This window comes from Natrix helvetica, assembly GCF_964273705.1.
Source record: "Natrix helvetica genome assembly, chromosome: Z".
Lineage (NCBI taxonomy): Eukaryota > Metazoa > Chordata > Lepidosauria > Squamata > Natricidae > Natrix > Natrix helvetica.
In genome coordinates, this window is record NC_138554.1 from 39,562,083 (window position 1) to 39,584,899 (window position 22,817).

The 22,817-nt window shown below is 41.9% G+C and overlaps 1 protein-coding gene across 3 annotated transcripts in view; it reads left to right on the forward strand.

Moving 5' to 3' along the window:
* The window catches only part of MPP2 (MAGUK p55 scaffold protein 2), an 82,714-nt gene extending 64,925 nt beyond the window's left edge, over nucleotides 1-17,789 (forward strand). For 2 of the 3 annotated variants that reach the window (XM_081970987.1, XM_081970988.1), the window contains exons 8-13: nucleotides 5,052-5,157; nucleotides 9,861-9,929; nucleotides 11,364-11,525; nucleotides 14,593-14,795; nucleotides 15,307-15,435; nucleotides 16,707-17,789. In XM_081970987.1, coding sequence (XP_081827113.1) covers nucleotides 5,052-5,157; nucleotides 9,861-9,929; nucleotides 11,364-11,525; nucleotides 14,593-14,795; nucleotides 15,307-15,435; nucleotides 16,707-16,883 — 846 coding nt within the window. In that variant the 3' untranslated portion in view covers nucleotides 16,884-17,789. The remainder of the gene's footprint in view (nucleotides 1-5,051; nucleotides 5,158-9,860; nucleotides 9,930-11,363; nucleotides 11,526-14,592; nucleotides 14,796-15,306; nucleotides 15,436-16,706) is intronic. The other variant, XM_081970989.1, reaches the window with a different exon arrangement.
* The last annotated feature ends 5,028 nt before the right edge of the window (nucleotides 17,790-22,817 follow it).

Consider the following 22,817-nt stretch of genomic DNA (forward strand, 5'->3'; position numbering starts at 1 on the left):
GTTTGTTCCACCTTTAGCAAGCTATTTATTGTGCTTAGAAACATATCATTTTTCTCAAATTTACTCTGTTCTGGATTGTTATAAGAGGTGATAGAAGAAGTTAGCTAGAAGGAAACATAATAGAATATTAAGAGCACACTATGATGCTTCCACCGCTTAAACCAGAACTGGAGTGTGGAAAAGAGGTTGCCATCAATACTTCTGACAGAGTTTGTTAAATGAGAGTTTATACTTTTTGTTAAAAGTGGTTCCTAAAAGTTTTCCATGTGACTCTTGAATTCAAATTTGAATTAGGGATGGGTTGAGTATTACCTATGTACATGTTTTGCTTGATTCTGATCACAGCAAAAATAATGGAGCTCCCACAAAAAAATATAAATTTGATATATTTTGAGATTAATACTGTACATGCTTGTCTATATATGTTTGTCTTATGTGTATTTTTATCCGTTTTGATTGTACGCCGCCCCGAGTCCTTCGGGAGAGGGTTGCGGCTAATCAAATAAAATTATTATTATTATTATTATTATGCTGAATTCTGCCTACTACTTGGTGGCAATTTTGGGGGTATCTGCCATTGCAGTAAGATCACCCTTGTTCCCATTTGACCACACCATTGTTCTTTCTTTCCATGTGACCTAGATGTAGTGAGAGAATAAAATTGTGGGTTCATAGAACATGGGAAGAATTGGAAATTGTCTCCCAATGGTAGAAGCACAGAAGGAGACAGAGTAGCATAGCCTTGCTATGACAGCAGCCCTACTAGGCTAGACCTACTACAGCTACGAGATTCCCCCCTCTCGCAGCTATGGCCTCCTGCCCTTTCAAGGGCCCACCTTGAGGACGGGTTCATTAACCCAGAGAGGTGGAGGAAGCGCACGTTGAGGGGTTTTTTAATTAAATGTTTTTTAAAAGTTGTAAGGGGTTATAAGGATGGGGGGGGGGGGAACAGGTCAGGAGGGATGGGAGAGCCAGGCACCTAGGTGTGGTCGAAGGAGGAGGGAGCGGAGTGGGGGAGGAGAGGGAAGATAGCATTCTTGCGCAGGGCTCCCTGATACCAACGGTCGTGGGGAGGGGCAGGTGCGAGGACAGATCAAGAACGCGTAGTCGGTTGGGAGACCGGGGTTTTTGGTCATTCCCGGTCGTTTGTACCAACCCCTGCATACTAGGTGGTCAGGATCTACAGACCCGAGGCCTGAGACTGCTGTTATGCAACGCGAGGTCCGTTGTCAATAAGGCCCCCCTCATTCACGATCTAATTTCGGAGGGGGAGCCGGACCTCGCAGGAATAACCGAGACCTGGTTGGGCCACGAGGGAGGTCTACCCCTTGTGGAAATGTGCCCGCCAGGTTATCGAGCATTTCACCAGCCTCGGGCTCAGGGAAGGGGCGGTGGGGTAGCAGTGATTATCCGGGAAGACTTGGAGCCGAGAGAGTTCACTGTGCCACAGACATCCGGGTGTGAGTCCCTCGTCGTGAGATGGGGCCCAGGGAGGCAGTTGGGCCTGCTGATAGTATACCTGGCTCCTCGCTATACATCAGCGGCCCTGCCTGAACTCCTCGAGCTGATCTCATCGGTGGCGGTTGAGACCCCCAAACTTGTAGTGATGGGGGATTTTAATCTGCCGTCGATGGGAGAAGCATCTGAGGGGGTTCGGGAGTTCATGGCTTCCATGACAGCCATGGACCTGACCCAGTTAATTCAGGGCCCTACTCACGAGGGAGGCCACACGTTGGACCTTGTCTTTGTCTCTGGCCAGTGGACGAGTGATCTGGGAATAGGGGACCCAACTATTGTTCCCCTGTCATGGTCAGATCACTCACTTCTCCGGCTTAACTTCCCTGGTGCTACACCCCGCTGCGGGGAGGCGGAGCCGGAAGGTATTAGATGGTTCCGCCCCAAGCGCCTGATGGAACCAGATAGGTTCCAGACGGAGCTTGGGCCACCTCCTGTGGACCTGACCCGCCCCCGAGTAGAGGACCTGGTAGACGCATGGAATAGTGCGACTACCGGGGCCCTAGACCGGGTGGCGCCTTTGCGGCCTCTCCTGCGGCGACGAACCACCCTGGCCCCTTGGTTTACCGAGGAGCTAAGGGTGATGAAACGCCACAAGAGACGCCTAGAGAGTCGTTGGAGATCCTCCCGTTCCGAATTCGACCGAGCACAGGCACGAGCCTATTTGAGGACGTACCTTGTGGCATTAAGAGTGGCCAAACGTCAATATTGCGCCGCTCTTATTGCGTCCGCAGATAACTGCCCTGCCGCCCTGTTTCGGGTGACTCGCTCCCTCTTGTTTGAGAGACCGCGGGAAGCCCCTTTACAGGGCAGAGCAGAGGAGTTTGGGAAATATCTACAGGACAAAGTCGCTCAAATCCGGATGGGATGGGCCCCTTTCAGTAGTCCATCTGAGACGCCCGCGGCGAGTCTTGAGGGATCGCTTTGGGAGGAGTTTGACTCGGTTGCCATCGAGGATTTGGACAGGTTGCGTGGACGTCTGCGACCTACCACATGTTTATTGGACCCGTGTCCCTCCTGGCTTGTACTGGCATCCTGGGAGGTTACACGCGACTGGCTCCTGGGCCTAGTGAACGCTTCGTTGGGTGAGGGGCTCCTACCGACCGCCTTGAAAGAGGCGGTGGTGAGGCCCCTGCTCAAGAAGCCTTCCCTGGACCCAATGGACCTAGTCAATTATCGTCCAGTCTCCAACCTTCCTTTTTTAGCGAAGGTTGTAGAGAGTGTGGTAGCACAACAGTTCCCACGTCACCTGGAGGAGAATGATTATCTAGACTCGCGCCAGTCCGGCTTCCGACCCGGGCACAGCACGGAGACGGCCTTGGTCGCATTGGTTGATGATCTCTGGAGGGCCAGAGATAGGGGCTGTTCCTCTATCCTGGTCCTATTAGATCTCTCGGCGGCGTTCGATACCATCGACCATGGTATCCTGTTGCACCGGCTGGAGGGGCTGGGAGTCAGGGGCACCGTTTTACGGTGGTTTGGCTCCTACCTCTCTGACCGGACGCAACGTGTGTTGGCAGGGGAGCAGAGATCGACCCGGAGGTCACTCACATGTGGGGTGCCTCAGGGGTCGGTGCTCTCGCCTCTCCTGTTCAACACATACATGAAACCGCTGGGCGAGATCATCCGTGGCTTTGGGGTGGGATATCATCTGTATGCTGATGATACTCAGCTATACATTTCCACCCCGAACCACCCCAATGAGGCCGTCGAAAGGATGTCCCGGTGTTTGGAGGCCGTACGGGTCTGGATGGATGACAACCGACTAAAACTCAACCCTTCCAAGACGGAGTGGCTGTGGCTTCCGGCCTCCCGGTTCAACCAGTTGCTTCCATCTCTGGCCATCGGGGGCGTGCAACTGGCCCCCATGGAACAGGTGCGCAATTTGGGCGTCCTCCTAGATGCCCGGCTGTCCATGGATGACCATGTAACAGCCGTGGCAAGGGGGGCGTTCCATCAGGTTCGCCTGATGCGCCAATTGCGCCCCTTATTGGACCGGGATGCCCTACGCACAGTCACCCATGCGCTAGTGACGTCTCGCCTGGACTACTGCAATGCTCTCTACATGGGGCTTCCCTTGAGATGCACTCGGAGACTGCAGTTGGTCCAGAACGCGGCCGCGCGGGTGATTATGGGGAGGACTAGATACTCCCCTGTAACACCTCTCCTGCGCGAACTTCACTGGCTTCCTGTAGTCTACCGAGTGCGTTTCAAGGTTTTGATTATGATCTTTAAAGCGCTTCATGGCACAGGGCCTAGTTACATGCAGGATCGCATCCTGCCCCATACATCCCTACGACCAATCCGCTCACACAGAGAGGGACTTCTTCGGGTGCCGTCCGCCAAACAGTGCCGGGGGGCGACACCCAGGAGCAGAGCCTTCTCTGTGACGGGCCCAGCCCTGTGGAATGACCTCCCCCGTGACATCAGGACTACTTCCGATCTCCGCTCCTTCCGTGTACAGCTGAAGACCCACCTCTTTCAATTATCTGGCCTGGCTCAACCGTAAACTTTTCTTACTCCTCCTGACAGTTCTTTTAAATTTTAAAAACCTTAAATTTTAAATTGTGTTTTACAATTGGGGTATTTTTAATGGTGACTTTTAATTGTCCAATGTGATGAAATTTGTTACCTCCTCCGTGTATGTATGTCCTGTATATATGTATGTTTATGTGTTGTATATGTTTTATATGCTCCACTGTACGCCGCCCCGAGTCCTGTCTGGAAAGGGAGCGGCTAATAAATTTAAATTTATTATTATTATTATTATTGCTATTTAAAAAAGTTCCACAGAAGCAGCTGCTTTATAATGAATTTTCTTGGAATTTAATAAAAAACATGGGGAGCCAATGCAAACCAAAGGAGACCAAACTGGGCAGGGATAGATAGGGCACTCTTTTAACTACACACACCCTTGAGAATTTTACCAAAACTTACTTTAATTGTTGAAGACGTTTATAAAGCACATGATATAAAGAAACTCAAGAAGTTTCCTTAGTTGGTTAAGAAGTTTCCTGTCAGCCCTGGAGGCCATCTTTTTCTTTGGATCTTCAGGGTTGCCACACTTGGTGGATGGGCTGTGGGAACTGGGGTGTGTGTGAGATGTATAGCCATAACAACATTCTTTCACTGGGCATCAAGGACGCTCAGCCTGCACCTGGAGAGGCGTGACTGAGAAACAACTCCAGTTAGGGTGGTGACCTGATTGGACCATGTGATGGACATGTGGGTGCTGGGGAAGGGACTTTGACTTTCCTTTAGGTGGGGAAAACCCAGGAGACTTCAGATTTGGATTTTACCAGATGTGCCAATATGGCATCTCTAATCAAATGGAACTTTGAGGAAAATGCCTGCCTTGGAGTCTTACTTCTGTCGGGGGTGTTACTTGGAACCCCGACATTTCCTTCATTATATGAAATGAAAACTGGTAGGAAGAATTTATCGGCCTGGCACTGTCCATTTCCACAGAGGAAATGCTCTTGAGGACCCTACTTGACTCTTACTTCAGATGCTCAAACGTCCCTTTGTTTTTGTAGGCCTGTCATGTGGAAGGTGGCAGTGCAGGGCTGATCCCAAGCCAGCTGCTGGAAGAGAAACGCAAAGCTTTTGTGAAGCGCGACCTTGAAGTCACACCATCTTCAGGTAAAAGGCACAGGTCCATTCAGCCGCAGAATTGGAACCACTTAGGAACATGGAAAACAAGGTTCTCCATAACGTCGACAATAGAAAATTAGTGCCACAAATTGATTTTAGAGATCAGGCTACAAGCATGTGTGAACATCAAAGGGTAAAGAACACAAGAGAACCTTGCTGGCTCAGATCTAAGGCCTGTTTGATCCAGCGAGCAACCAGATGCAACCCAAAAACTCATAAGCAGCATATAGAACATCCTCTAATGCTACTGTCAAATAGTTGTGGATTTAAGATATATTGCATTTCCTTCTGATCTGGAGATTGCATAAAACTGTCAGGATCAGAAGTCAGTGTAATAATTTTTTCTCCGAGTTTTCCCCCACACTTTTTTTCAAAATTGTCTAAAGAATTGATGGCTATCACAACATCTTTGGCAATGAATTATATAGTTTAACTGATGCATTTCACCTAAAAGTATTATTTTTATCTGAAAGAAGGATTAGTTTCTTCCCCACATAGCTTTTTCCTCTTCAGTGAGCTTTACATTCAATGGAATTAAATTCAGCAATCCATGGACTAAGTACAATAGTTTAATCTTTACACAAGAGCGTTTCTTCTTTTCAAACTTTCTTTTGGGGGAGACTTTGGGAAGAATTCAGGTTTATTTTTCTTTTAGGTAAGTACGATTGAATGAAAAATAATGCCTCCAACACCAAGTTTCATTTCTGTATTTCTATATTGTTTGTGGTTAATTTTCGTTGCTTTTTTCTTTCTTTTTTAATTTATTGTGAGTTTATCTTGAACACCATCCTATTGGAGCTAAGCAGCCTTATAAGTGCCACTTATATGCTGGACCCGTGTCCCTCTTGGTTAGTTTCGGCTTCCCGGGAGGTGACACGAGGCTGGCTCCAGGCGATTACCAACGCTTTATTGAGAGAGGGGTTCTTTCCCACTGCCTTGAAGGAGGCGGTGGTGAGGCCCCTCCTTAAGAAGCCTTGCCTGGACCCAGCCTCTTTAGCCAACTATCGTCCGGTCTCCAACCTTCGCTTTGTAGTGAAGCTTGTTGAGAGCATGGTAGCACGTCAGCTTCCCCAGTATCTGGATGAAGCTGCCTATCTGGATCCGTTTCAGTCGGGTTTCAGGCCCAGGTACAGCACGGAGATGGCATTGGTCGTGTTGGTTGATGATCTCTGGCGGGCCCGGGATAGGGCTTGTTCCTCTGTCCTGGTCCTATTAGACCTCTCGGCGGCTTTCGATACCATCGACCATGGTATCCTACTGCGACGACTCGGGGGTTGGGAGTCGGGGGCACCGTTTTGCGGTGGTTCTCCTCCTACCTGTCGGATTGATTGCAGTTTGTGTTGACTGAAGGGCAGAGATCAACCCTGAGGTGCCTCACTTGTGGGGTGCCCCAGGGGTCGGTTCTCTCACCCCTTCTGTTCAACATATACAAGAAACTGCTGGGCGAGATCATCCATGGTTTTGGGGTACGGTATCATCAATACGCTGATGATACCCAACTTTTCATCTCTACTCCAAACCACTCAAATGATGCCCTCGACATGATGTTCCGATGCCTGGAGGCTGTACGGATCTGGATAGGGACGAACAGGCTCAAACTCAATCCCTCCCAGACTAAGTGGCTATGGTTCCCATCATCCCGATTTGTGCATCTTGTACCATCTTTGATGATAGGGCGAGAAATTTTAGCCCCCTCAGAGAGGGCCCGCAATCTGGGAGTCCTCCTGGATACGTGGCTTAGTTTAGAAGAACACCTGACGGCCGTGACCAGGAGAGCCTTTTACCAGGTTCGCCTGGTACACCAGTTGCGCCCCCTCCTGGATTGTGATGTCCTGTGCACAGTAACTCATGCCCTCGTCCTTTCTCACCTGGACTACTGTAACGCTGTCTACATGGGGCTGCCCTTGAAGAGCACCCAGATGCTTCAGCTGGTCCAGAATGTGGCTGCATGGGTTGTCATGGGGTTACCTAGGTGCTCCCCTGTTACACCCCTTTTAGGTGGCCTGCACTGGTTGCCAATTGTTTTCCAGGTGCGATTCAAGGTGTTAATTATGATATTTAAAGCACTCCATGGCTTAGGCCCAGGGTACTTGTGAGACCACCTACTGCCACCGGTAGCCTCCCACCATCCAGTATGATCCCACAGAGTTGGCCTCCTCAAAGTGCCATCGGCCAAGCAGTGTTGGCTGGTGACCCCCAGGGTGAGAGACTTCTCTGTGGGAGCGCCTTCCCTTTGGAATGAGCTGCCCCTGGAGCTTCACATAATTCCTGACCTCTGGTCCTTCCGGCGCATCCTAAAAAGTTGGCTTTTCCAGCAAGCCGGCTTGGCCTGAATAAAATAAATTATTAATTTTAATTATTAATTTTAATTTAATTTCTAAATCTTATTGTAAATGTCTATTGGTTGTTTTTTTTGGATATTCTATTTAATCTTTTTTTTTTAACTTTTGTAATATGTGTTTTTTATATTGTACACGGCCCTGAGTCCTTTAGGAGAAGAGCGACATATAAGTCCAATAAACCTAAACCATAAACCATAAAACTTTTTGTAAATAAAAATGAGTAAATAAAGCCACCAACAGATCGTAGTGCTGATGTGCTTGAAGCTCTGTCGCCTTTTTTAAAAAATCCCTTCTTGAAAAAAAATGTTTGTGTTACTGTAGTTCATGAAATGGAAATCTCCAGGTTGTGTAATGGGGCAAACCTGCCTTGTTTAGCAAGGGAAATTTTGGGCGCAATTGTAGTAATAAATCGAGGACTACCTTTAGAGGGCCAATAAGAGCAACAGAAGAGTTTTACATCATAAAGATTGATGAAATAATTAAAGACAATGAAAAATGAATTGCAAAACTTAGTGTTTGGCAGAACTGCAGAAGACTCATTATTGATGTTCTCCAGGATCAGAAAGTTTATGCAAAATGGATTGCTCACATTCTGACAGCAGAAATAACAGCTTCAAGAACTGAAATCTACAGCAATTGCTGTTGTCATACAATGAGAAAGGAGGTGATGAATTTTTTCTCAGCATTGTAACAAACCACAAAACATGGGCTCATGACTATGATTCAGACATGAAGTGTCAGTCCATATTGTTATTCAATGGATTTCCATGAATCTGGAAACACAATCAACTCAGAGGATTATACTGTAATATTTGAAATTTTTAAATAATTAAGCAGAGTTTAATAAAAAACAAAAGAAGAACATTTTTCTACAACATGATAACTAGGGCTGTTTATGAACCATTCAAGAGGGAACTGCAAAGTTAGATCTTACCGAGTGGTGGGATTCAGCCAGTTCACACTACTTTGGGAGAACTGGTTGTTACATTTCTGAGCAGTTTGGTGAACTGTTTTTTGGAATAAATCATTAGGGCAGAGAACCTGTTGTTAAATTATTTGAATCCCACCATTGATCTTACCCTATCAGTTATGCAGTCCAGTCTTGGCACTATGCAGTTTCAAATTTTTCCCACAATTGAAGAAATATCTTTATGAGCTTCTCTTTGTCCCAAATGAAGTAGTAGAAATGATTGTCTGGACATGGTTGAAGGGACAAAATGTGTAGGATTTTATGACAGTCTTAGGAAACTTGTCCATTGTTGGCAGAGAGGACCAATGATTATGTGGAAAAGTAATACAGATAACAAAAAAATAATGTCAAGGATTGTTTTCCTTTTTCACTTATTAAAATATTTCCATTTGAAATTATGGAAGTGAAAATATTATTTTTCATTCATTTCTTTTTCTTTTTATTGGTTCTGAGCCTTTCTCTCCCCCCCCCCTTTCCTATTCAGTTTTGTGAATTTGAAGCATAGTCTGGATTTCTAATAATTTTAAGGGGTGAGATACTTTTCCAGATAGTAATATGAATTATTTTATTTATTTCAAAATATGTAAATCTCTATCCACCTACAGTTGTCTTTAGAACAAAATGCCGCTTAGATCACACCAGTGGTGGGATTCAAACAATTTAACAACCAATTCTCTGCCCTAATGACCAGCTGGGTAGGCATGGCTCGGTGGGCATGTGACTGGGTGAGCATGGCCAACTCAACATCACTCACGTCGATGGGTGTTTCACCTTAGCTGTTACAATGTAATAAGGGTTAACTGGAGAGGCAGTTTCTGTAAGCAGGGCAATAAAGATTAGGCTAGAAACAACACCAGAATGTTTCTTTCCTGGCTTTCTTGCAGGATTAGCTCTGTAAAGTGGAAAAAAACCAAAATGAGATTTCTTCCCACAACCGATTCTCCGAACTGCTTAGAAAGTTAACAACCGGTTCTTCAGAATAGCTGTGAACTGGCTGAATCCCACCACTGGATCACACTTAAGACACCTTTAGTTAACATTTTGTTTCAGTGTTCCAGACTCAGCTAAGATCATAGCATTTTAATGACTCATTGCTGCTTGCCAGTATCACATCATGTAGAAATAATTTAGGGATGTCACTATTTGTTTTATTCTATCTCCCCCCCCCCCAAAATAAAAAAAAACCCTCAAACACATAGATAGGATTTGAATTGACAGCTCTTTGACTATAAGCAGAGAACAATTACTGTAATTAGACCATTTCTTAAACAGGTTTTTTGGTTATTAATTATTTCCTAGAGTTATGTCATTCTGGAATTTTACTTGTCCTTATTCCACCTTATTGAATTTGTTTCATGTTTCCTTTCTTCTTCTGGCAGGGGCCTTGTGTGGAAGCCTTAGTGGGAAGAAAAAGAAAAGGATGATGTATCTGACCACCAAAAATGCAGGCAAGTGTGGTACTCATATTTTTCTAACTAATGAGCGATTTATTGTATGAAGCAAATATAGTTGCAGAAATCCCTGGTAAAGCACTGAGTCCTGTAATCTTCTTCATCCTGGCCTGTTGTTCACCAAAGTGCTATTTCGAATGGAAAAAAGATAAGAAGAGCCAAAGTTTTCTTTCTTTGCACTGTATTTATTTATTTATAAACTTACATGCCTACATTACACAAAATAATCCTAGGTGGCTTGCAATAAAACAATAAATGAAACAAACTAACTTCTGGACACCACTACATATTCCACGTATAGTGGCACAATATCACATATTCTCCCCATACTCTTTCCCTTGTTGGGCTTGCTTCTATCCTAGTCCAGAGGCTAGCTAAAGAGGTTAGGTTTCACAGCCCTCTAAAGCAGGGGTGAAATCTACTTACCTTCACTATCGGTTCGCAAAAGTGAGCGTGCGCGCATACACATGATGACGTGATGACATCTGGGTGGGTGGGCAGAGCCTGCTACCGAGCGCACCTGCAAAGGTAAATAGAACAGTGAGGGGGAGAATCCGCTGTGTCACGTGATTTAGATTATCTAGACAATCAGCTGTGACACGCGATTTATATTAGCTAGAAAGCAGGAAATCCTGCTTCCTAGCTAATATAAATTGTGCGTCACAGCTCATTTTCAGAAATACCAGTTTGCCTGAACCTTAGCATTTTTTTTTACTACTGTTTCAGGTGAACCGGTCCTAACCGGTAGTATTTCACCCCTGCTCCAAAGGATTAAGGTCAGAGACCTTCCAAAAAGGGGAGACTGTTCCAGAGGGTTGGGGGAACCACAGAAAAGGCATATTTCTGAAGTCCTGCCAAATGACATTTAAGCAAAATGACCAGAAGCCTGTCTACATTATCTGAGCTGTTGAGATGGGCAATACTCTCAGGAAGAAAACCTGATTTCATGCCATTCCAGCTTTAAATATTTTTGTACAGATTTTTCAAAAGAACAATATTTTCAGAATGTATTATTGTATTTCTTCTACTCCATATTTGCTTGCAGAACTGTGAATTTTTAATAGCTAATTTGGTGGCTGGAGAGGTCCGGTAGGGTTGGCATTCCTAGTAAATGAAACTGATGTTTTTGGGAGTTGGAATAGAAATTTGTCAAATGGTAACTTAGCAACCTTGTCTCCAGTTTGATGAATCAGACTACTTCAAATAAATAATTCCTTCATATATGAAAAATAAGATTTTTTAAAAAAATCAAGTAAACCTATTTTGGAAATTTCTTCAAATTTGTCCAAACATTTTCTTTGGAAAAATTGCCAAGATTAAATTTACTCAGCCCAGCCTAGAGAAATGAAGTCTATAATTCCTAATCACCCTCAGAAGGTCACAGGAACTCTGCAGTACAGTTAACAGCAATATCTTTCCTCTTCATTTCAGAGTTTGATCGACATGAGCTGCTGATCTATGAAGAAGTGGCTCGTATGCCCCCTTTCCGCAGGAAAACCTTGGTGCTCATCGGTGCTCAGGGGGTTGGACGGCGTAGCATTAAGAACAAGCTTATCATGTCTGACCAGTCACAGTATGGAACGACCATCCCATGTGGGTCATGGCTGTGGTGCAATTTGGAAGAGAGTGTCTTTTGGCTAGATTTGCTCTCCTTGGATTTCTGAGTACTCTTCTGCTATATTTTAGTAGCATGGTTGAGTTGCAAGGTTGGGCAAGGAGAGCTTATAGGACAGTGATGGCTGACTTTTTTGTAGTCCCGTGCCAAAAGTACGACTCTGTGTGACTGTATCCATAATACAATGTGCACCTGACACACACACTCGCGCCCCATTTTGGGCCTAATAGGCCTCCCTGCAGCCTCCTGGGGCCAAAAATGGGCTGCGGGGGGGGGGGAGTGCCAAATCCCCCGTGCTCCCCCTTTCCCTGGCACATGCACATGTGCACATGAAAAAAACCCATGCATACTTGACCCCCCTGCTCCCCTGTGTCTCCCACATGCACCCTGCTGCATATGCGCAACAAAGACCCGAAAATCAGCTGGCCAGCGGGAGCCGCGCGCGCGCATGCACAATAGAGCTGAGCTGGGGCAATGGCTGGCATGCTTGCAGAGAGGGCTTTGCATGCCACCTGTGGCATATGTGCCATAGCTTCGCCATTACGGTATAGGATGTTGGGCAGCCTGTGATTTTCATCCAACAACAGATTATTTTCCACTTGAGGAACAAAAGTTATCTGGAGTCAAGTCTTACTTAAATACTGACAATGAGGCAAACACCCTTTATTACCCTTGACTATATGGGGCTCAGGGCATGCCTGTGTTTCAAAGGGTGGCCCCTGCTTCCAAGTCTCTGCATCTATGGGGTTAAGCAACAAATTCACCCTCCTCAGAAATAGCATCACTCATGTTTTGTGCACACTTGTTTTTTCATGGAAACCTTTTCTTCCTGTAATTTCTTGATGGGAAATACTAAGCAATGCTAAAGTCCTTTTCAGGGGAAAATAGTTAGATTTCATAGAGAGGCAGGTTGAGAAGGAATTATGTACCTGAAGCAACCTGTGGATGGAACAAAATGGTTTACTCTAGTTTCTCAGTTCTCTTCCTTGAATGGATTACCTAAGTTCTTATGAAGTTCTGTATAGTACTATAGAATAATATAGTAGTATGTGATGCTTAGTGTACCTGGAGAGAGTACTTCAAGTCACAAACACACCCTGGGTGACTTTCAGCCAATTCCTATCTCTCAGCCTAACTCCCTTCACAGTACTGTTGTGGAGAAAAAATCGGGAGAGATGCCTGTAAATAGCAATAACAATAGCATCTTAGACTCATGTACTATCCCATAGCACTTTACAGCAGTTTGCAATTTAAGCATTATATGCATATTACCCCCCAACAGGTCTTCATTTTACTGACCTCATTTTACCAGGATCTGATATTTGTCCTTCAATTGCTCAGCCGTGGGAATTTGCTAAATTAATGCTGGCTCTACGTTTTGGCCTAGTTTTTGCCATTCTTTCAAAGCAGGAGAGGAAAACATTTAAAAACCTGGAATGTTTTGTTTCTTACTGATGTAGTCAGCCCCTTGCCCAATTACTTCATTTGTCTTAATTTAATGGTTACGCAACATGAACTGTGCTTTTGAAAATGCTGTGCTTGCTTGTTTAAGCCCTGAGGAGGGGAGGGAGAGCTTTAAAGTCCTTTAAAATTGTGCATCGCACCCATTGTTGGCTGGTTTGATGAGCATTTGAAAGAACTTTCCTTTCTCTTTTGTTATGCTATCAGAGATTGCAAAGAAGTTTTATAACTTAAATAAATTTTGGGCAGAGGCAGTGTCTACAATCACCTTGGGATGTTGAACAAGGAGAGATTCCCCCAGCCTGGACTTTTTTTCTCCCCTTTGGAAGCCGTAGAGAACTTTTTCTTATTTTCAAAATGTATAAATCTCCTAAAATGTTCTGAGGACAATTATTGCCCCAAGTTTACCATGAAATGATTTCACTCAGAAAATTGTGTAAGGGCAACATGGAGAAAAGGAGGCATCACAAAAAGTCCTGTGAAACTGCATGAGTAGCCCAAGAAGGATTATACCAAGAAATAAGAGAGAGAGAAAAGACAAGAAGGAATATTACATCATAGGGATCTAGAGATTATACCCAAAACTCTATAAAGGTAGTTTTTATTAAACCATTCATTTAATGATCTTTTGAAGTTACATTGGCATTGAAAAATGTGACATGGCCATTTTTCACACTTACAACCATGGCAGCATCCCCATGGTCATGTGATCAAAATTCAGATATTTGGCAACTGACTCATGACAATTGCAGTATCTTGAGGTCATGGGATCATCTTTTGCAACTTTCTGACAAGGAAAGTCAATGGGGAAGCCTGATTCACTTAACAACTGTGTTAGTAACTTCATAACCACAATAATTCACGTAGCCACCATGGCAAGGAAGGTCATAAAACAAAACAAAAATCACTTAACAAAGGTCTCACTTAACAACAGAAATTTTGGGCTCAATTGTGGTCGTAAGTTGAGGACTACCAATACTAAATCCTGATTCTTACAGAAACCCAGTGAAGGATCTGCAGTACATAGAGATATAGAGAAGCAAAAGAAGATCCAGGGCCAGGGAAGGAGTTTTCTTCTGGACCTGGATCAAAGGGGGTAGGGGAAAGAACTCTGAATGAGTTCTGACCTTTCATCATGATTAGGAGTTAAAGATCATCTCCATTTTCAAAATCATAAAATGAGAACCATTGGACTCTGAAGTGGTGCCTGTTGAAGTTCCATGAAAACATCAACTCTTTTCCCCCTTCTTTTTTACGACCCTGTAACCCCTTAATTTGGGGTAGATTTCAAGTGACTGAATGGAGTGTTTACTGGCTGGGAGCCCTTTCTGATACCTATAGATATTTTCTCTGTGTGCCTTGAGAGGGAAACATCTGTCTCTACCTAGAATTGAACTCTCAACCTTCCGAGTGGGAAGCGAATGTCTTTACCGTCAGGCCATCACACTGCTCAAAAATACCAAAAATAGTAGCATCATAAAATTATGTCACTTTAAAAAGATATTTTTGTAGAGTTATGTTCGGTCATGACAGTTTCCAAAGTCTGTTCTAACTAAATCCAGTTTCTTAATCTATTTCTGGCAGACACCTCACGGAGGCCCAAGGAGTATGAAAAAACTGGACAGGTCTACAGCTTTGTGACTAGAAATGAGATGGAGAGAGATATCAAAGCAGGCCGCTATCTGGAACATGGTGAATATGAGGGGAATCTCTATGGAACTAAGATTGACTCCATCCATGAGGTTGTGGAGTCAGGCAAAATGTGTATCCTGGATGTTAATCCACAGGTAGGGAATCTTTCCCATTATACACTGGTTACTTTGGTAGAGATTTGTCTATTTACAGGATTTGAGACACTTTGGGTTTCTGTAATTTTTAGAAATCTAAGTATAACTGTATAAATTCTTAATATGCCAAATTCTTCAATTGAAACTATGACAGATAAATAGGGTTTCCCCAAATTCAGTTTTCTCTTATTGTTGAAATGTTGACAATTGTACTGCCTCATGTTCATGTTCCTGTACAAATCACATTTCTATACATTTTTCTCCTAACATACATGGAGGAACAGCTGTTTGCTAAGTTGGTGTCAACATTTGTTTATTTCAGAATACTGAATTAGTGTTCTACTAACCTGGAAAATTGACTAATTCTGCAATCAGATTAAATCCAGAATAAATGTGTGACTACAGAAAGAATGAATGGTATTTCTATTTTGTATAGTGCCTAGCATGCTAGTGGTCTGGAAATATGGGAATCCATAATAGCAATTATTCTCTTTGTTGGATATCTGGATAGGCTGTGAAGGTCTTGAGGACAGCTGAGTTCGTCCCATATGTGGTGTTCATTGAAGCACCAGATTTTGAGACTTTACGAGCTATGAACAAAGCAGCTTTGGAAAGTGGTGTAGCTACTAAGCAACTCACGGTGAGTCTCCATGTGAAGGTTTCAGAATGATGGAAGTGAGAAGAAATGACAAGTTTGGGAATGGAGCTAACTAACCATGCTAAATTCTATAACTTTATGCAGTACTAATACTCTTGTGTTGAACCTTTAATTGGGCAAATTGGTGCATTATAAGGCAAAACCTTGTCAACAGAGACCTCAAATGACTAAATTAGTGATGCTGGAACTTGGTCACATGATCCCAATTGTTAATGTTCCATGACAGTTTCCCAGCCATTCATGCAATCCCTTGCTCCCTCTCCCACCCCCAGCAGCAGCCACTTACCTACTTCCTGGAAAGGGAAGAGCAGGGAGGAGGGAGGAAGAGAAAGTCCTGTGCAGTTCATCTTGCACATCCCCACACACTTTCCCTGACCTGAGTTGTGATTATAATTAAGTGGCCTATAGCAAGGGTGGCTTTACCTTTTATTGGCCCAGAAGCTATATTTAACATTTGCAAGGCTGAAAGCTTCAGTAGGTGAAGCGATGGTGCAAAATGATTGAGGCTGTGTTACACACGAATGAAATCAGAAATTTATTTTTATTTCTTTATGAGTTTGGAGAGGAGGTGTTGTACGTATATATCTATGTATGCATGCCTAGCAGTGATGGGTTCCTAACAGTTTGGACTGGTTCGTCTGAACTGGTAGTGGTTTGGCAGCCCGGGTCACTGGACCTGGCAGCGACCCAGGCCTGCCATGCCCCTGAACCGGCTCTCTGCATGGCACCTACAGTGCCGCCATTTTGTTTTTTGCTTCTGCGCAATTTTTTATTTTTAAATTTTAAATTTTTTTAAAAATTATTTTAAATATACAAATATTTAAATTTTTTATTGTACTGTGCACGCGCCGCACGGCCACAAGCAAACTGGCACAAGTGACTGACGGAACCCACCGCTGATGCTTAGGTGTGTGTGTGTGTGTATATATATATATATATATATATATATATATATATATATATATATATATATATATATATATATATATATATATATATATATACACACATACATACATACATACATACATACATACATACATTCACACACACACACACATACACACACACACACATACATATTCATATACATACCACACTCAAACAGAGAGACATATATGTTTATTCTAGGGATTATCGTACAGTTTTTGTATATTTGCACTTCAGAATAGATTGAAACCTACCTACAGAACTTCAATGGTCGCATTCCTCTTATTTACAAACTGCTCTGCTTTTTTTCTGTGTTTAACCAGGATGCTGACCTGAAGCGAACTGTGGATGAGAGCTGCCGAATCCAGCGAGGCTATGGGCATTATTTTGATCTCTGCTTAGTGAATGATAATATGGAGCGGACATTCCAGCAACTTCAGGTGGCCTTGCAGAAGCTGTACAATGAACCACAGTGGGTTCCTGTCAGCTGGGTTTACTAGAAAGGAATTCCCCTCTCCTGTCCATAGCCTCTGAGCCTTGATTTTCCCCACTTTCTATTATCTCCATTTTTGCCAGGGGACCCTAGACTTTTTTTTTTAATGTGCCCATGTCTCTTTTCAACCATCAACCTTACTCAAGTGTCTAGGCTGTGTAGATTAAATTCAGTTGGCTTCACTCTATTCTAAAGAAAAGGTGTTTTCTCGTTCTAACACCTTCAGCCTGCCAGGAATTTTTTTTTTTTATTGCCATAAGTGAATGGATGTCCTTCATCTCCTTCTCTCTTTTTTTTACAGTAAGTTGTTTAAATATGAATTCAATCTGGTGAACACAGAATTGGAGGAGGAGTGGAGCAGAGCTACGCAATACCCACAATGCCTTGCTAGATTTGCTACTCCTGATCCTCTCTTTTGTAATTCAACCATTGTGAGATGAGAAGGATATTTCTCCAGTCACAGCTAACTCACTGCCAAAATCCCTGTTTTTCTAGATGGACCACAATTCTGATATTGCCAAAAGAACTTGTCAGCCTGAGATAACTGGATGTCTTGCTCACTGAGATTGTTGAACAAGGGCAGAATGTCTGGCCCGCATTTTAAGGGGATTTATGGATACATCCATAAAAAGTTTATAGTGGGAATTTATGAATGGTTGGTCTTTTGGCAGGAACTTTGGTCTGGAACCCAATGCCCTGGAAATACTAGGCAGTGATAAGAAGCAAGTGATGTGTCTCAGTTTTGCTATCTATAAAATGGGGCTAAGTATAATGGTAATTATGTTTACACTCTGGTATTATTTGTAAAAATGGTGCAAAATATCTTGCTTGAAATTTTTGGAAAGCTATTCTAATTTATAGCAGACATTGATTGGATCAATGATCTAGCTGAAATAAAATTTCCTATGTTCAACTGAGATTTCTTCCTTATCCTACCAGCCTTCCAGAAACTGACGTATTAATAGCAAAGATGCTTGATTATGAAATTAAACATAAATAATTATTTCAGTAATTAGTTAACCTGGGTGCTTTTCCAGGCTATGGATTTCATCTTCCATAACTTTCAGTCCTATCATGCTGATTGGAAAATTCTTGGAGTTGAAATCTATACATCTGGCAAATGCCCACATTGGCAAAGACTGACCTGTATTAATTATTGATCCAATCACTGCTGCTTCACAATAATTGTATAGATAGTCCTCTACTTACAACCATTTGTTTAGTGAACAAAGTTACAATGGCAATAAAAAAGTGACTTGTGACCATTTTCACACTTATGACCATTGCAGCATCTAGATGATCAAAAAATTTTATATTTGGCAACTAATTCATATTTATGACAATTGCAGTATCCCATTTTCATGTGATCATCTTTTGTGACATTCTAACAAGCAAAGTCAGTAGGGAAGCCAGATTCAATTAACAACTGTGCTTCTAACTTAACAACTGCAGTGATTCACTTAACAACTGTGTCAAGTAAGATTGTAAAATGGGGCAAAACTCACTTAACAACTGTCTTGCTTAGCAAAAGAAATTTTGGACTCGCTTGTGGTTGTAAATTGAGGACTGCCCGTAATACATGCTGATGCATACCATAAATCTCTTCCCCACAGTTTCTATATCCATTCAGTGCAGGCCTCTCAATCTTCACCATCAAAATGCGTCAACTTCAGAATTCCTTAGGCAGCACAGCCATTACTAAGAATTCCTCCTGTTGAGGATGGCTGACTCAGTTCCTTGGTTGTGCCAATCTTGCCTTCAGTGGGATTCTGTTGGTTTGGAGAAATGCCCGTGATGGACCATTCTGTTTCTCTCCAATTTGGCTTTCACCACAATGCTAGGTTCAATGCTTCATGATTCTAGGGTTCCTGAGAGAGCAATTACCACTACCTCACATACTATGGCAGCTGTTAAATGGTGGCAGAAGCCTCTGCAGACCAAGGGTAAGACCTCGGGCTCAGCTTTTCACTGCCAGATCTGGAAGGGCATTTCTAGCAATTCTTTTATATGCATTTATTTCTTTATTTCCCCCTGTCCTCATTCTGATTCTTCCACATTTTAAATGATGCTTGGAAAAATGCTGATTCTGCCTAAATTGATTGGAACAGGGACAGGGCAGTGTAAAGGGGTGAGATTAACAGCCCTGATGGATCTATCTTAGTTAGTCCAGGATTCTGTGTGTCACACAGCGGCCAACCACTCAGAAATGATCTCCCTCTTCCAGTCTTCTCTAGCAATTGATCTCTAGGGTAGATTGCCCTGTATGCTGGAGAAAGCATTAATCTGTCTTGTCTTCTTTAAAAAGGATTAAATTGTGGCTATACCACATCTGACAGCTGCACACTCTGTAATTTAGCTAAGGCTTTGTGTAATTTCACTGTACTGGTTCTGAAGCTTCCCTGCATTTGAATTCAGAATTTCAACTGGAAAAACTGACTAACATGGGCTACTTGGTTATTGTACACCCGGCCACTTCTCTCTTGTTAGATTTTCCTTTCCTGTAACCAGAGCATATACTTTGTAAAGCAATAACTCCATCTGCTGGTAATCAAATCTGGTGGGCCTATCATTTTAATGTCCTATAAGAACTGTTCAGGGAATCCATTTGATCCACTTGACCATTGTGGGGACAGCAATGCATTAAGGCAGCTTTATATTTAATTATTGAAAAAAAAAACCCTCCTTTTTGGAAGTATTTCCATATGACATTAAATACACACAGATCAGGGAAAGGGGTGATCCTGGGATAGTTGGTGGGTGGATCCAAATAATTAAATGTTCTGTTATTGGCCTAGCAAGACGTCCATTTTGTCAATGTGGAAACCTATCTTCATAGCAATCTTTTTCTAATGTGGTGACAATATATTCTAGATTACCTCATTAATGATTTGGGAACCATTATTCTAATCCACATTTTCTTCCCCATTTGCTATGTAAAGAAAGCATGACAAAAAAAAACCCTCTCCAAAATTTATCAGATTTACCCTATATTTCCATTCTTATTGTTATCACAACCACCACACTTTGAGTGTGATGATTTGGGCTTTACTCTGTGATCAATACACAATAGATTTAGTGATCTACTGAGGAGGCCCTTTGAAGTGGATTAGATGAAGGAAACCATTGGTGTCTAAGTGGAGCATCCATGTTTTTCGAGACGGGGCCTATAAAGATTTGGCTTTCTTGTCAAACAGCAAAGTGGCCCCACATCAATCCCGTTTTATGTTTTTCCCTTCATGTAACTTCATTTTCGTTTTCTCCTGTGCTTTAAGCCCTTTGCATTCCCTCAGTTTTGATCCTTCCATCTGTGTGTCCTCAAACTCAAATGTAACATTTATCTGGTTTTTTTATTCTTGCTTCCAGAATTTTTTTTGTCTCGGTAATTACAAGGGCTAGATTTTTTTTCTTCCTTTCTATAATATTAGTCATTAAAACACACCTACAATATACATGGTCAAATAAGAAAGTATCCACAGAACAGTCCTCTTTGTTACTATTTTAGCGACAATTTATTTAGGCACTTCCCTTTCTACATGCATTTATATATGTTACCAGTGAACATCATTAACATTTCTAAATTTTTTGCATGTATGTATGTATGTATGTATGTATGTATGTATATATATATATATATATATATATATATATATATATATATATATATATATATATATATATATATACATACATACATACATACATATAATATGTATGTATGTGTGTGTATTTAAAACTGCATATACTGTGAAATAGAATTCCTTGGAACTGTCATTTCCTGTGATCTTCTTTTTCCTGTTTTAATTTCTTTTTTAAAAAATCTTGCAGTTATCTTCCCCTTGAATAATCTGGTGTGTTTTAAAAACCAGAATCATTATTTAAAAGGTAAATAGTTAAGTGTCTATTTACTGTCTGTGCTAGACAAGTTTTCTCAAAAGTGTTGTTACTTCCAATAGCACCAAGTACCTGCAAATTATGATTTATATCTTTTTTTTAACATGTCTTGAAGGCTTGGCTTGGCAGAATATCCTCTTCTTTATAAGTGTTTCTTTTCTCTTGACACTAGGCAAAAATGCATTCATTGTAGATAGCCAAAAGAGAAATTATCCAAGTTTTTTCCATTTTGAATTATGTTTTATTATAACTGGATATTTATTTGTAAACAAGAGCAATTCACTGAATATAGGAATGTTTCAAGTTTATTGTGCAGTTATTGCCAATCACATGAAGAATCTAATTTGAACTTTCAGTGCAAATACTTGATCTTTGCTACTCAGTTCTGACCTCATAGTTGCTCTTGTATTGGTTTGGAGTTTTGCAAATTATTCAGATCTGTGTTGATTTGTTCAGGTGCTTTGGAGCGGAGATGGTTTGTGGTTCCTATTCTCTTTCCAAAGTGCTTCTTCTATATTTCTACTAAAGCTTGGTTTGCCAACCCTTGTTTTTAAAAGTTATGTGATGTGCTCTGCTTGTTCAGTATCTATTTTCCTGGCTGTTTTTACCCCTAGTTTATTACAAAATGGCAGTGGCAGTCACAGGGATCTTTGCAGAAGAGCATTAACTAGGGAGCACCATATATTGTTCTAGTGAGAAGCAGAGATAAATAAATTATGCTACCACCTAAAAGTCGTAAAAACAGCAACAACCAAAAATATCGGTTTCTTAAAACAAGACACAGTAGTTCAAGAAAGAATTCTGCAGAGCATTTATAGTACTTCTACATAGCCACTGACTGCCATGTATGTCATCAGAAGTGGCTTCATTCTGCTCCATAAGATATATATATGTGGTATATCCTTCTTCAGATTTGGCTAAAGATTCTCCTTACCTAGTCAATGGGTGGATACATAAAAAGAAGCAGTTAGTCAGTGCCTTGCTTTCCTTGTTCCATCATGGTGTCATTTTTTTGCAGCAAGGAAAAATATTCTTTTAAACTCCAGTTAGATACTACACGGAAGTAGCCAAATTTTCCTTCATTTGCAATTGGGAAGGAGGAGAACAAGTGAACAAGGGCACCACAGCTTCAAAAAAGGAAGCAAGAATTCTGAGTAGATAGGCAGGATGAAGTGCCTATTTTTGCCAATGAGAAACTCACAACAGCTTTAGAGGAATTACTGCAAAACTGATGTCATTGGATTTCCTTGCAGCTTCCCAAAGTCCATGCTTGAGATGTGGAATGTGGCAATGTCAATAATTTCAGACGGGTACAGTCTTGGGAGGGATCCTTATTGTCCACAAGATGTAGATTAGATGGTATATAAATGAAACAAAATGCATAAATAAACATGATGTTTATGGAGGTCCATTAGTTATAGATTGTGGGGAAAATAGGGGAAGGTAGGTGTGCTGGATATGTTCACCACCATCTCAGGTTATTTGTGAAAATAATAAAGACGGGATACAAATAAATAAAATAAAATAATAACTGCTTTCAAAATGTTCATAGGAATAATGGCAAAAAGTTGGATAATAATAAAGTAAGAGGAGAATAGAGTCAAGAGGCAGGAAGTAAGCAAGAGAAGACATTGCAGTTGGCATCCATTTACCAGAAACTTTTATTCCTAAACCACATGATTCGAAATAAAAATATTTGCATTCATGAACATCAGCATGAGCCTCATGAACAAGTTTGTGCTTCTCCAACTTCCACTGAATCATCCAACAGCAATAGTCAGTTTGGAATTGCATTCTAACAGCATCTGCTGAAGTGAATACTCTTCCTCCCCAACTCCGGGAATAGATACTCAGCTCTATTCATTCCTATTCAGAATTAATTCAAACTGAGTTTAATGGGTCTTCAAGATATGGTTAAATTGGAATTACTGATGAATAAGTAACTGGATTGGACACTCATTGTATGGAGCTCACTGTGGCTCCAGAAATAATTGTAAATCAGATAAAATGTGAACATTATTGATCTAGATCAGTAAAGAGGGATTAGGAA